Source organism: Pempheris klunzingeri, chromosome 8 (genome assembly GCF_042242105.1).
Source record: "Pempheris klunzingeri isolate RE-2024b chromosome 8, fPemKlu1.hap1, whole genome shotgun sequence".
NCBI lineage: Eukaryota > Metazoa > Chordata > Actinopteri > Acropomatiformes > Pempheridae > Pempheris > Pempheris klunzingeri.
The window spans coordinates 9059970-9074577 of NC_092019.1; the positions used below are offsets into that span (position 1 = coordinate 9059970).

The 14608-nt window shown below is 39.2% G+C and overlaps 2 protein-coding genes across 2 annotated transcripts in view; both read left to right on the forward strand.

Annotated features, from left to right (window-relative positions):
* LOC139204990 (exostosin-1a-like) overlaps nt 1–14608 on the forward strand; it is a 436963-nt gene that overhangs the window by 86449 nt on the left and 335906 nt on the right. The gene's annotated exons all lie outside the window — the stretch shown is intronic.
* On the forward strand, nt 11441–14437 carry cmtm8b (CKLF-like MARVEL transmembrane domain containing 8b). The gene is made up of 4 exons (XM_070836171.1): nt 11441–11572; nt 12953–13126; nt 13290–13409; nt 14351–14437. Exons 1-4 carry the CDS (start codon nt 11441–11443, stop codon nt 14435–14437), a joined length of 513 nt encoding a protein of 170 aa, XP_070692272.1.

Genomic DNA, 14608 nt, shown 5'->3' on the forward strand with positions numbered 1-14608 from the left:
TGCACATGAGAGACAATGTTGGCTGTCAGTTACTTAAAAGAAATGTTAAAATTTGAGCTATGGTTGTTGGAAACACAGACAATATAAATAATGAACAATGGCTGGAAAAAAAGAGAGCCAATTACAGAGAGAGCTGGGAATGTAACTGATCCCCATCAATGTGAGACAGATATGGACAGAGATCGATCACTGGCTTCAGTACATGTAAATATTTAGAGCCTCACTAGTCAATACAGTGAGAGGAGGAGTGAGTGAATGTTAAGGACAAAGAGAGAGACAGAAAGACACGTGGAGAATCTCAGAAAGGAGCAAGAAGGAAGGACTGATTGGGCAGAAAACCGGAAAGTAATTCAACACGCACACACTGAGACACACACACAAACACACACACATGCTCATGCACAGCCCACTGTGATAATGGTGACATTTGCAGTGTGCCAGTGGTTGTGTGCGGCTGGCTGATGGCCCACAGCGATGGCCTTTAGAAGAGTGACAGGCCAAAATTACCATTAAGAGGCAGCAGTATTAACCCTCCATTATACATACACCACACATTCACTCTCTCACACACACACACACACACACACACACACACACACACACACACACACACACACACACACACACACTCTGTTCATTGTCATCTATTACTGCTCTATGTGAGTTCAATAGCTTAATAACCTCTGTGGTGGAAAGATTTGATTGCTCTCTCTTTCTCCTCTGCTTACCTATCTGTCCCTCTCTCATCTGCTCCTGCCTCCATTTTCTGCTCAGAGCAGTCGGGCACTCTCCACCTCCACCTCCTCTGCTCTTATCAAAACCCCCATCTCTCCTCTTCATCCATTTCCTCTTCCATCCCTTCTTTCTTTCTTTCTCAACTTTGTCTTTTATGTTTGACATCTTTTTTTTATATTATACACTGTACATTTTAGGTTTTACTAGTTCAGACTTGTTTATTTCATTTCATTTTTTGTCTTGTGTAAAAAAATAACTTTGCGATGGTGGTTTTAAGAAGTGCCAAAGAAATAAATCATAGTCTGTACGTGCGTGATTTTTTTATTTCTTGCGCTCATTGCCAGATTAAGAAAATAACAGTTTCTGCCAGATTAAAGCTGGTAAGCCAAGTTTTAGCCTTTGCATTATATTTGCATAACCCTGGATCCGCTGTAGCACAGAGCTTCATCGGCTAAAAGATGTAGAGGCTTTTTCTTGGCAGCGGGGGATAGACGGGCAGGGCAGTAACCAGACAGACTGACAAATAGACTGCCTGATTCTCCACAGGCTGCTGTATTTACTGGTCTGTAAAGTCAAGGTGGGAGGCCGTGCATAGCCTTGGTCCATGTGTGTGTGTGTGTATGTATATTTGTGTGTGTCTAAGAGGGCATGAGAGAAAGCTACTGCTTGTATGTGAGACTTTGTGTGTGTGTGTGTAATGTGTGCGTGCATGTGTGTGTTATCAGGGTAGTGCAGACTCTGCTGTCCAGCGGTGTGTGAGATGGGACAGAATGAACGATTTACCACCATGAAACACTAAGCAGACTATTAAACACACACACACACACACACACACACACACACACACACAGACATAGACACATACACATACAGCCTTTCCAGCTCCAAACACACAATTTCACTCTTATCTGTTATACTACACACACCACACACACACATGGTACACACACACAGGTACTCATATTTAGTAGTAGTGTTATCAGAGGTCACTATTGGGCCATATCTTGGCCAGGGGCAAGCACTTGGGCCTGTATGATGACAGGCATATCTGCAGATGGAGACTAACCAGCCCACTACTCAACCTCACAGCACACACACATTCACGGCACTTTGTTAATATTAGGTTGGAGTCCAATGATGGATCTATGAAGAAACTCTTTTAGCTCGCTCCCTTTGGCAGGCAGGTCAGGATCAGGGTCAACTGCAGGCAGCACTGTGGAGCTGGAGTCACTGTCTAAAGAAAAGGAAACAAATGAATTTCATATACTTACCATAGCTACAGTGTATAATCATCAGTTTATTCCACTTTTTTTTTTTTACCAATTCCACCCTTTGCTGTCATTTCATCTTAGTTCTGGAGTAGTTTCTATCAAAAGTTAATTATTGCCTTTGCACTAATTATTTAAACTGAGCGTGAGTTCTGCAGCACATCTGCAGATTCCTCTGAGTGTTTTTGTTCAGTATTAATGTGAGAAGCAATGTGCGCCTTTTCATTTTGCATGATGCAAACTCAACATGTTATTAACTATGAATCAGAGAACCGCACTGGGAACACAAGCAAGAACAGTTTGAAAGATATTCATTCAAACTGGCACAGGATTCAAACACAAACAAGGCCAGCACAGCCACAAAAAGACTACTATGCTGCTAAGATTCTAAGTCATTTTGCCTGCATGTGGGCATATGTGAAAAATAAGCAGATAAAAAGAGCCAGGTAGGGTGTGTTTAGCAAATGCATGTTGTTAAAAAATATAAAAAAACTGGCTAATACAAAATTGTTCATAGAGTTCTGTCAGGAAGTTAAAGACTAGTTCAAATACAATCAAATAATCCACCGAAACACTGACTGTTTTTACCAACTTCCAGACAATAAATGTCAAACTATCATACTTAACTCCACCTCACTATCCTTAGACAGATAACAATTATCTACCTGCAACAAGGCAGAACAGGGTCCATGGTCATCGCTTGTCTTGAACTAAAACTTACCTCATGAAGAGTTTTCATGAAGCTTACGTGACATTAGATGACATCACTATTTTACCATGCTGTAATATAATATTAATTACAAATATGAATAGGTTTACTTAACATGAGAAGTACAAGTCAGCAAGTGAAAACAGTTTGATAGTGTCTTCTGGACCTGGTTGGAGCTTTCTAAAATCTGAGAAATATCATCGAAGCTGTCTTGCTTCGTGGAGACTACAGTTGGAAAGATGTGGATGCTTCCCAGACATGAAGGGCCATGGGGCAAAATATATTATATACATTATATACATCATGGGAAATGTGGGATCCACTAATGAGTATCCAAATAAGTGTCACATTGCTTCAGACACATTGGCACATGATTGAGAAAAATAAACAAATATAAATAATGAGGATGTGTTGGAGGCTATTTGGCTGGTTTCTTATATTGACACTATCAGCGAGGCCTCTTTTACATTCCCAACAGAAACAGTGTGAATTAGCCATCGAGCAGAGCAACAGTTCCATCATTATAAGCCCAACGTGGTGCAACACGTTCTTTCACAGGGTTAAGTAATTTAAGGCGTCACATCTCACCCAGTGTGAGAGTTGAAAATGAAATAGATGGAGACTGTAAAATGAAATATAATGAAACCCTTTTGCTTCAGATTAGCTGTTTGAAAAATATCCTCAATGAACAATTTTATTATTAGATTTCCTGGTTGATGGCTTGACTTGTAAAACTGAATGCATCGGTGGCAGAGGCTTTTTAAATGGGATGCATGCGACACAATAAATCCCATATTCCCTAAAAGTTTCTGATGACAAACTCCAAGCAACCCAAGGGTTTTGTTTATTTTGGGTATGATGCCAAAAATATGAGCTAGACACTGCTACACACAGATCAAGTCTGAGTTCTATTCAAATACATTTCTCAATCTCAAGTGACTTGTTTTACTCAAGCTTAAAATGTACACTTTCTAGACAAATTTACAACAGCGCTTTATTTATTTTTTGTTGTAAAAAAACAAGTTCAGATCACACCGACTGCTCCTCCAGGCAAGAGCTCACCTTTATTGTGCATTCAGCATCCAAATTCTGTAGCGTAGCTATACGCAATCATTATAAACATTATAGTAATTACTTATCAATTCTATTTATCAGTCATTAGTCTTTATCATCACCCCAATACACAGCCGAGCTCTTCAGCCTCACTTATAAATAAACACACACTCTAAATTGAAAAGATAACAAGATCGCTAAAAATAAACAACAGATAAGGAAAGAGGTTGTTAAATTACAAAATTTTAAAAACAGCAGACAGTTAAAAATCTATGTAGGTCTCCAGAGAAACTCCTTGCCTGCTGATATTTGTTTTGTTCCCTTCGTTCGGTTTTTGTTGTCGAACTACCCCAGGCCAAACCATCACAAGTGTCTAGCTGGGGGGTGGGGGTGGGGGGGGGGGGTGGTGGTGTTGGGGAAGCAGCCAAGTTGAGGCAACACTCTGCTACTGCTTTCTCAGATTTATATGCAGGAGCCATTTTCTGATTCCACTACCCAGAATTCAGTCTGAGCAGGTCTCTCTCTCTCTCTCTCTCTCTGTCTCTCTCTGTCTCTGTATCTCTCTCTCTCTCTGTCTCACTCTCTCCATCTCTATCACTCCCTTCATTATCACTGTCCACTCCACAAGAGAGTAAAGGGAGAGAAGCAAGGGGTGGGGGTGGTGGAGAGTTAAGAGGGAGGGAAGTGGAGAGAAGGGAAAGGTGAGAGACGGAGAGAGAGAGAGAGAGAGAGTGACAGATAAAGAGAGAGAGACAGACAGAAAGACAGAGAGAGAGGGAGAGAGAGAGAGAGAGAGAGAGAGATAGAGAGAGAGAGAGGGGTACAGAGAGCTGTAGCTATCTACTGAAATATTCATGTTGGTGCCAGCAGCTTTTCCATTCCCCGCTCAGCAGGGGGCTGCTGTTTGATACATCCATCGCTTGCTCTCTCCCTCTCTCTCTCTCTCTCTTTGCTTGCCTCCCCTCCCTCTCTCCCTCCCTCCCTTCCTCCCTCCCTCTATTTCTCTTAACTAGTAAGGTTAGTAGATAGTAAATGCTCACAGAGAGATGGAGGGCCGATCGCTCCCCCAACCTGGACAAAGCAATGAAGCCTCTCGTCATTGTCATGTTCTGTAATATTACCACAAATATAACAAATCTTAAAGAAATCTTCTGCACACATGCTGCCACACTTGAATACTAATTAATTGTCTTAGAGAAAAAAACATTTGGACCATGGTCTGCGTATGAAGGATTTAGACACTATCGTATACCAGATGATATCAGTGTGTCAGTGGTTTTGACATACTGTGGTGGCGATCACTTACATATTTCTGGGTATATACTGAACATTGTGAGCAGGACTACTGTATGGCAAAACAAGAATCTATAGGATTTTCATATCATTGTGATGAATATCTTGATTTGTCAGGTTTTTATTTAACAGTATCAGACAGAAATTGTTATTCTCATTCTCACTAAATTTTAATTCTATGTATTATGATTATTAACATATGGATATCCCTGCACCATGAGTTTTATGCATGTCACCCACTTCAGCTGTCAGTGTAAAGCATTATTAAAAAATGCATCAATAAATGAATAAAAATGAAAATGAAATCCTGCAATTTCAGGCCACATTTTAAAAACATCAGCTGCATTACTATAACTAGAAGGTTAAAACAAGATTTGCTAAATATTTTATTGTTAGACAATAGGCTCTGTACTTGCCTATCAGCGATGTTAAAAGAACTGAGAGCTTCAGTCATTTTAAACAATATTAGCTCACTCTATTAGTTATTAACACAGAGTCAACAAGGTGAGAGCGGCCACGGCTTCTCCGCCAACGATTTCCTAATTAGGGACATTCATTTATTATTTTCTACTGAGCTCCAATCCCAATAGCTACCAGCCTGTTTAAGATAATATCATCTTATTTATTAAAGATTTACTGTGAAAGCATGTTTTACTTCAGCCAAACACAAATGGACAGCAGCACTCAACGTACACAGAAAAAAAAAAAAAAACGAATAGCCCCTTCTGTCCTTTAGTACAGCATTTGACCTTTAGGGAAATTGTGTCTTTTTGACATAAAACGAGCCAATGTTAATAAGGCCGGTGGTGGAAATTAAGCTTAAGTTGAGGACAGAACAAAGATTAATGTGAGAAGAGAAAAAGCAGGTTAAAGATCAACAAAGAAAGACATTTAACAAAGACTGACTAAAGGCTCAAAGGAAATATTAGGTGTTCCACAGCCCATATATTTCAAGAAATGGTTAGTTTGCTCTGATAGATTTTTTTTGTCACAAGATAAATGGACTTTTTTTGAATAATATTTATTCTCTCTCTCTACAACTTTAAGTGGAAATGCTTAACATCACATGATCCAGAGGCCTTTCCACATAACCAAGAAAACAATCCAAGGGAAACACTGCAGAAGATGAAAAAACAGCAGCTGAAGTCTCAGAGGGCGAGGTTGTGCCTTTCCCTGAACAACCACATCATTTTATTTAGAACTGATGTCAGGGCTGGTGGTTAAACTGGGAGGGGCAGCCTGTATGGTGACACCGGGTACGTGCATGATGCGTGTATGTGTGTGTCTGAGCGGTTACAGTTAACCAGCACATGTGTTGGGGGATGTGGCAGATGTTGCAGAGGCAAGGATTAGTGTGTGTGTGTTTAAGTGTGTGCATTAAAAATATCTTTACCACAGCAGGAAGCCACAGTGGCCAATTACAGTGCAGCATCTGGGCTCGCACACATTTATTAGTATGTGTGTGTGTGTGTGTGTGTGTGTGTGTGTGTGTAGAGGGGATGGGGAGGTTCAGGCGGAGTTCAGGTTATTTACATCTTTGCATGTAGAGTTTCAGTAAATGGTGCAGCGTGTGTGTGACAGTGGCGAGGCTTTGTGTCACAGCAGCAGAATCTAAACACACCACCAAGAGGAAGACAGAACAGGGGAGAGAGAATTAGAGGCAAAGATAGAAGAGTAAATACAGCACTGCAAAGAAGACAATGGTGAGAATGGGAAAGACAGTTTAAGGATGGGAAGGTAGGAGAGAAAGACTAAATAAAAGCTCTGTCATATCCAACAGGGATGTGATACCTCACTCTTTTTCTCTCCACACTCTCAGAAAAGATGGTGTGAAGTGAAAAAACAACCCCAGCAACAGTAGGCATAACTGCACATTTTTAGTCTATTGCATAATTCCCTCTGGAGTCTATGGGAAACTAATTCTATTCATTTTATTTTCTTTCTATTTCTATTTCTATTTATTTATTTTTCAATTAAATCACTCTGAGGTGACGGTTACTTTGCTGACTGAATATGGGTTCACTTTAATTATATGTAAATGAACTGAAGCAACACAGGGAGTGAGATACTACAGCTTAACAGCATGAAGTTTTATTTTTCCATCAACAGAAAATAGAATGACTATTCTAATAATAATGTTTCACATAGTCTAATTATCGTATGGAAATTATCATTGCTGTCCTTTGCTAAATTCTGCAAGCATGGATCATGATTCTGTAGTTTGGTTATAGTTGGTGCACTAAATTGATGTTGATAGTGCATCATTACATATTCGCTGCTGTTTCCTAATTTCCTACATGGATTATATACATAATAAGCCTAATAACACAAAGTCTATGGTTAACTTTATGCATATGAATAGGCCAAGTGAAAGTTTTTGCCATTTTCATTATTATTATTATCATTAGTTATCAAAACTCTTATATTAAGACCAAGAAGGTGAAGATGTGAGTGTGCAAACCACAGAAGCACCAAACACAAAAACAAAGTAATAACCATTAATCACCTGTGTGCTTCTAAGCCTTTGTGGTATTTCATGGAATTAAAGGAGAACCTCAATTTTAATTGAGCTGTTGAGACAACAGGATAATTACTTTGGAGAACCTAAGAAAGCGACTACTAGATGAGGGACGAGGTTATTGATGAATGGAAAGCTTTCTGTATCTAATGCTAATTATAATTTGGACTATATGAGATCATGGTGGCTACATCCACCATGTTATTATCCACCAATATTCATTGATAGGATCCCTATCACTGATACCTGTATGTTCATCCATGATTAAAGGATTTCCTGGTATTAGATGGTTTTCCTCCAATTCACTGGTGCATTTCTTCATCTATTGTACATGGTCTTTCAACAACTAATGAAAATTTCAAACCTTTGGGTCATTTTGCAAAAGTCCATCCATCTCTACATATATTTAAATATGACTTAAGTCGGCTATAAAAATCCCATTCATGCTGCTTCATGCCAGTTCATTTTACTAGAGTAGTTGAGCACATGTCACAAGTGATTAATGATTAAGTGAAAAGTGATGAAGGCTACTGTGGAGACAAATAATGGCACTAGATGATTAGAGGTTGTTGAGTAGGTGGAGCAGGAAGAAAAGGAAGAGAAAAGGTTTGCAGAGGAAGATGGAGACGAATTCAATGAGAAAGCTCTCAAATAACTTTAGAGCAACTCCAATCGGCCTTGTAATCAATCATGGCTTTCCCAAGTGGCCTCCATTATTCATACGCTCAGTACAGATACTCTGTTGGCAGCACATTTTGGAGAAGACACCTTTGTTAAAAAGGATGCTTAATGTGTGTTATATAAGATGAGAAAGTTTAAATGCACTTCATGGGACACATCACACCATAACAAATATGATCATGTGTCCCCATTCGTTCCTCTGAGTGGAAACACATCCAGGTTTTCATGTCAGACCAAAACACTATATTACAATATACCATATTTTGGAGATACAACTTATATAATATAATAACAATATAAAAACAAAAATGAATTAAAATCAATCCTAAAAGCCACTGACCATCTATAAAAATGAACGACAGAGGGTTTGCTATAAAACTAAAAACTTTTTTTCATTGAGTTTATTAAGGAACTACAATAATTACAAACACACACTCGCATACGCAACATGGACCACAACCCACACAGTCTCCTGAGTGGGTAAAACCTCAAACTTTCTGAAGGTGGTCACATTCGAGAAATAATTAAGAATGTGCTCTGACATTAGTAAACGACATTGAGATTGTGTTTCCATTTTTAATTAATAGGATGAAAGTGAAATGACCCCCATCCTGCTGTGATAATTAGCTGTTAGACAGCTCATATAGAAAATTTATTACTCTCAAAGATAATCTAATGTCTCTGGGTGCAGGCTGACAATCCCATATACAGCAATACTGTGCTTTTCCATTTGTTTTTTATTGTACTGGCTACATGTAGCCACAGGCCAGCACAGGGAAGGTAAGAAAAGCTGGCCTGTTGGTTCAGTAAATGGAGAGAGAGTAATATAGATTAGAGGGTATAGATTGCTGCAGTGGATATATTGCTGCACAGAGCAGAATGTGCTCAGCAGGGCACAATTAGTCTATCAAGTAACATAAGATAAATCATGAAAAATATCCAGTCAGATAATGCGTGACCCCAGATATTGACTTCAGCAGAACGCCACAAAGCATCTTAATGTCAAGGTTATTGGTCTGTTTGTTGGCAGGTGTTGAAGGAAGTAGAGCTGTTTTGATTTTACTCAAAATCTCTTCATACCATTTGACCTTTTGTAATAAAACTGATTTTACATTCACCTGGTTGTTTCAGTCCAATCGGAGTTAAAGCTAGAATTACTTCCATGAGGGAACTGCTGCCAGAGCCGAGAAACATACAATTTCACTGATTTAAAGGTCATTTCTTGTTTATCATTGTATACATTGGTGTACTTTTATTCTCGTTGTTGTAATCTTTTTCCCTCTATTCTCTCATGAACTAAAAAATTGATTTCCATCAGCACAGACACACACAGTTGTTTATAAATGTCCATGCAATGATCACAGCAGAGTGAAACATTCAGCCATCCAAGTTTCTGCTTTGTGCAGGCAGGCCTTATGCACACCGGCTTCTGTAGGGAGCACTCAGGTAATCAGTTACATGAGCCGTGTAATCATGACTGCAGTTGTTGTGTGCTTCTAGTCTCATTATTAACTGCAAAAAGTAAAGAATAAATTAGTGAGAAAAACAATTTACACGTCCACAGTGGCGACAGTCATTGGCCTCAACCTGGCATCTTTTGTCCCTGAGCTCTGCCGTTTCTTCTGGAGCAGTTTACTTTTTGTCCATGGGTAACTACTGCCCCCCAGTGGTCAAAGCTACTCACTGCCTCCATAGCTGCACTGCAGCAGGGGGCACACTTATTTTTATAGAGTGCTGGATTTTTAATAAGGACAAAAATCTCACCAGCACAAAACTCTCCTAGTGGTCAGAAACAGCTCGACGCAGCAACAAGCTCTCTGCAAGATTTCCTCTTTAAAGTCCACCTCCGCATGCTTTGTGTTTTCTTACATCACTTGGGTGTTTGACAGAATTTTATTAATCCTTTGTTTAAACAGGTAGTCTCATCGAGATTGGGATCTCTTTTTCACAGCGTGATGAGATTTCACTTGAACTGGCTTGAAAAACAACATACAGTCTGGAAAAATGAAAAAAATTGAACAGAGAAGATACTATACATACACAATATACATTTTTACAGTGATTGAGTACATAAATATAATGACACTAGAAGGAAGTTTTCACATCTATCTGGGGGGAAGCTTTCTCTGTTTTCAGTGAATTAAGAGACATATTGTATACAGCAGGTAACAATATTTGTATATCCATTGTACAAGAACCTTTAATGAGACTGGATCTTGATTTCAAATTATGTCAATTCATTTCACTAATACAGTTGAATTGCTGAACTGGAGATACATAATGTAATATGTGTATTTGTTATCCTTATCTTCATGCCAAAGTCACATTATTATTGATGGTAATGCATATGTGAGTGTGAAAGTGTTCCCTGCTGGTGTGTGTTTCCCCCTCCACCATCTAACTTATCAGACCAGGTGGTATTTTCTGATGTAGTAAGCAGCTGCTTTTTTAACGGATTAGTAGTAGAATTTAGAAACTGGCATTACCCTTTAAACCATAACCATCTCCTTGTTTATCTTCTGGGTTTTGTCTTTCTAATGTTGCAATTCTGTTTTAGCAGCTCTCTATCTATTTGGCATCGCAGCATCTTTTGATGTACCACAAAAATAAATTCACCACTCATCGTGGTGGATTACCTAAATGAAGTAAGACTGAATCTCTGCAAATTGATTGTCACGGTGTGGCTGCAAACAGTGACAGCCTGGAATATATTATATCAACATAAATAGTCAATAATTGTAGTTAGGTGGCGAAAACAGGCAAAACTATAAGTAGCACTACTTTGGTCCCTCACGCAGACATCACCTCTTCCTCTCACCTATCAGCATCATTTATCATCAGCAGCAAAACTATCATTATCAGTAGATACTTCTGAAGGGACTATCATCTCCTTCTCCTTTCCTATTTATGGCTCCTACATAAAATTATTATAAAAAAGCAGTGACAGAACAATGCACCCAACATATAACTATTTATCTGCCTAACTAGCTATCTTTTTAGTACCAAATTACCTCTAGAGTGTAAATTTGCTAACTTTTGAAATACCCAACAGAGGAAAAAGGTCATTTTTTCTCGAGTTGGTTCACAGAGGGGTGTCCTTGTTGGAGTCCGGGACAGGAACCCAACTTCCTCTGCCAGCGACAACTTGACTGAAAGCACACAGACTGTCTGCGTCAATGCACCATGGACAGACACGCTGTGGTGTCGGCCCGCAGGACTCCCTCAGCACCAGAGTGCAACATCTCCACCTCCACTTTGGCCTTCGACAAGCACTTCACCACAACATCCAGAGGAGTGCTCCACCTGGCTGAGATAGTGAGTGAATATGGATAATAAGATGTTTAGCATTCTAATTTTGTCATTAGAAAATGTTCAGCATATCTGACATATCATCACTACTGAGCTGAGGACGAAGAATCTCACAATTAAAACAGCTGATTATACTTTTAAAAATCATTGGTGGGAAGAAATAATTATTTTGCTGTTTATGAGAGACATTGATAGAGAAAAAAATATGTTATATTTTCAGATTTTAGAAAAAAAAAGGACTCAATAATCTTTTCCTATAAATCAGATCTGAACGTCATGATAGCACCAGCATATATAGATCTTGGTGGTCCTTAGACTGAATTTATTCGAGTTACATAAAAAGTAAGAAATACTTTTCTAAGAAAATAGGAAGTTAACCAAAAACACACCAAGCAAATCCACTCTTCCTCCTTTCTCTCCCTCATTGTGTCTCTTCCTTTCCAAATCGGTGAGGACAGCCTTTCTGTAAATACAGCCTGGCTGGCTGCCATGCCGAGGCTGGGCAGGCCACTCTCCTATAATGTGATTACAAATGTTATAAAAAAGTAGAAACCAATAACAGACACTCTAAAGCTATTTATTATAACAGATTCATCAGATCATACTGTATAGTAGCATAACTTGGAATCACAGATACATTAGATGGTGATAAAAAATTGAAGTTACATGCTTTACATCATCATCCTGAAAAAGTTAAACTACAATGTCATGTTTTTGGGTTACATCAACATGTCAGTCGCACTGAAACATTATTAATCTTGATATTATCAAATTGGGAACCTATAAAATATTTCATTTTCATTTTATTTCAAGAAACTGAGTCCTCTTAAAGTCCTGCTTCACACCAGAAAATGTTTTCTTCCTGTGATATGAAACATCCAGCAGGAATCTTTTGTTGTGAAACAGGAAGGGTGGGTTTGGAATAGTGTTGGAAGGAAAGAGATTTAGTTACTCACCACAACACTTTTATTCAAAAGAGATGGAGCATAATGGGTGTTAGGAACTTAGAAATTACTCATGGAGTGACAAATGAATAGCACAGTAGGCTTTTAAAAACAAATGTGACATGAAACTACTTATTGTTATGGTTTTTATGGTTTGGTTTATTTGAAATTTCTGTAAGCAAATTTGTCCATCAACTGCCTAAAAATGCTAAATTTCATGGCTCATTATGACATGGCCCTTTTTTTCTGTCTTCTTTTCATGACTTTAAAAGATGTCATTGTTGAAATCAATGAGGGTCTATCAGTATTTCGTTGACAGAACAGCAGTGTCAGTTCACTAAGTGTAGATAGATACAATTATCTCTCCTCTCCTCTCCTCTCCTCTCCTCTCCTCTCCTCTCCTCTCCTCTCCTCTCCTCTCCTCTCCTCTCCTCTCCTCCAGGTGTTTGGTATGTTGGTGTGGATTCTGGTTGGGGGTACCGACTATATTCATCTTTCTGCTCTCTGCTGGGTGATGTTTTGTGCCGTCGTGTGCTGGGTTCTGACTGTTTGCCTGTTTGTAATTTACCTCACTGGGGCTCACAGTAGGATGCCACTCATCCCATGGACGACAATGGTAACAGACAAACACACACACACACACACACACACACACACACACACACACACACACGCACTATACAAGAAGTCTGTTTCACTCCTCTTGATAAAATCTGCTCTTCTCTGTTCAGTGTTTTGTTCCTTCTCTAATTCACTGTTTGTCTCTTCCTTTCCTCTAGTTGCTGTGTTTGAACTCCAGCGCTACAGCTCTGTATCTGGTGACAGCTGTAGTAGATGCTCTCTCAGTCAACCAGGCCATTAGGGGGCGACACAACTACAACTGCTGGGCGGCATCTGCGGTAAGATCACTCCTGTCTTCATGATCTGTTGAGGGAAATGTCACTGAAGTATGTCCACATTACACACAAGCAGACGAGAAAAACGAGGATAATACAGAGGAATAATACAACAGTCACACGTGCAGGAAAATGTAGGAAGTGTGCAAAAAGTGTTTGCACTGTGAAAAAGACTAGATTCAGAGTGTCTATTTGCACCCAGGTGTTAAATAGATGGATAGCAGCTACAAGGCCCAATGATGTAGTATGCACAGAGCATACTCCACCTTTGAGCCTGTAGCGGAGGAGGTAGCAGAGCCAAATCAAGGTGTGCGTAAAAAAGGATGAACCGGCAGGACAGGATGCCATTAGACATCAGTGATGTTGTGTTAACACCTCATGCCTCTTTTACTTCTGGAAAGTCAATATGCTGTCTAAATTCACACTCTAGAGCAGCAATTTGCTGGCAATGTTTGGTACAGTGTAAAAAAGGAAAGCCGACTCAATGGCCCAATACTGAGCAATCTGTGTATTTAGAGTAAAAGTAAGGAGTCAAAGTGGGTTACAAATATGTAAGGTAAGGGTAGGCTACGTTAAACACAAAGTATACTGACCACACTGGGTGCAAACAGCACAGCTGCCAACTGACACCTTGGTGCAAATATTTGCCTTTTTCTGCAGTTTTTCTGAGTAAAGGGTTTTGAACATGTGACCATTAGGCAATTCAGTTGTTTTACAGTATGCTGACATGTACTGTAAATGCATTAGCTGTGTGCTACATAGACAAACACATTTCACCAATGCTTTGACTTGAGTGTGTAGGTGACGAGTGAATTTATCAATTTAGAGTAAATTATGCTTTTGAGATATTAAAATTCAACTTTACTCGTTCTCATTGTTTTCCTATTTTCCTCTATTTTTCCCATGTTTTTTCTAATCTTTTCTCCAACCTTCACACTTTTCAGTTCTTTGCATTTCTGACCACACTGTGCTATGCAGGAAGCAGCTACCTGAGTTATCGTGCCTGGAAAACCACAGAAGAGGGACAATAGTTTTCTCATTGAGGAACGTGTCTGATGGACCAGTCAAATTAAAATTGTATAGAAACTGTAAATATGATCATGATGAAGTACCTTTGTTGCATGTTACACGATCTAACTAAACAGTAGTAAAGTTGAGTCCATTGAGGGCACAGGTTGGCTCATAAAATATAAAAAAGTCTG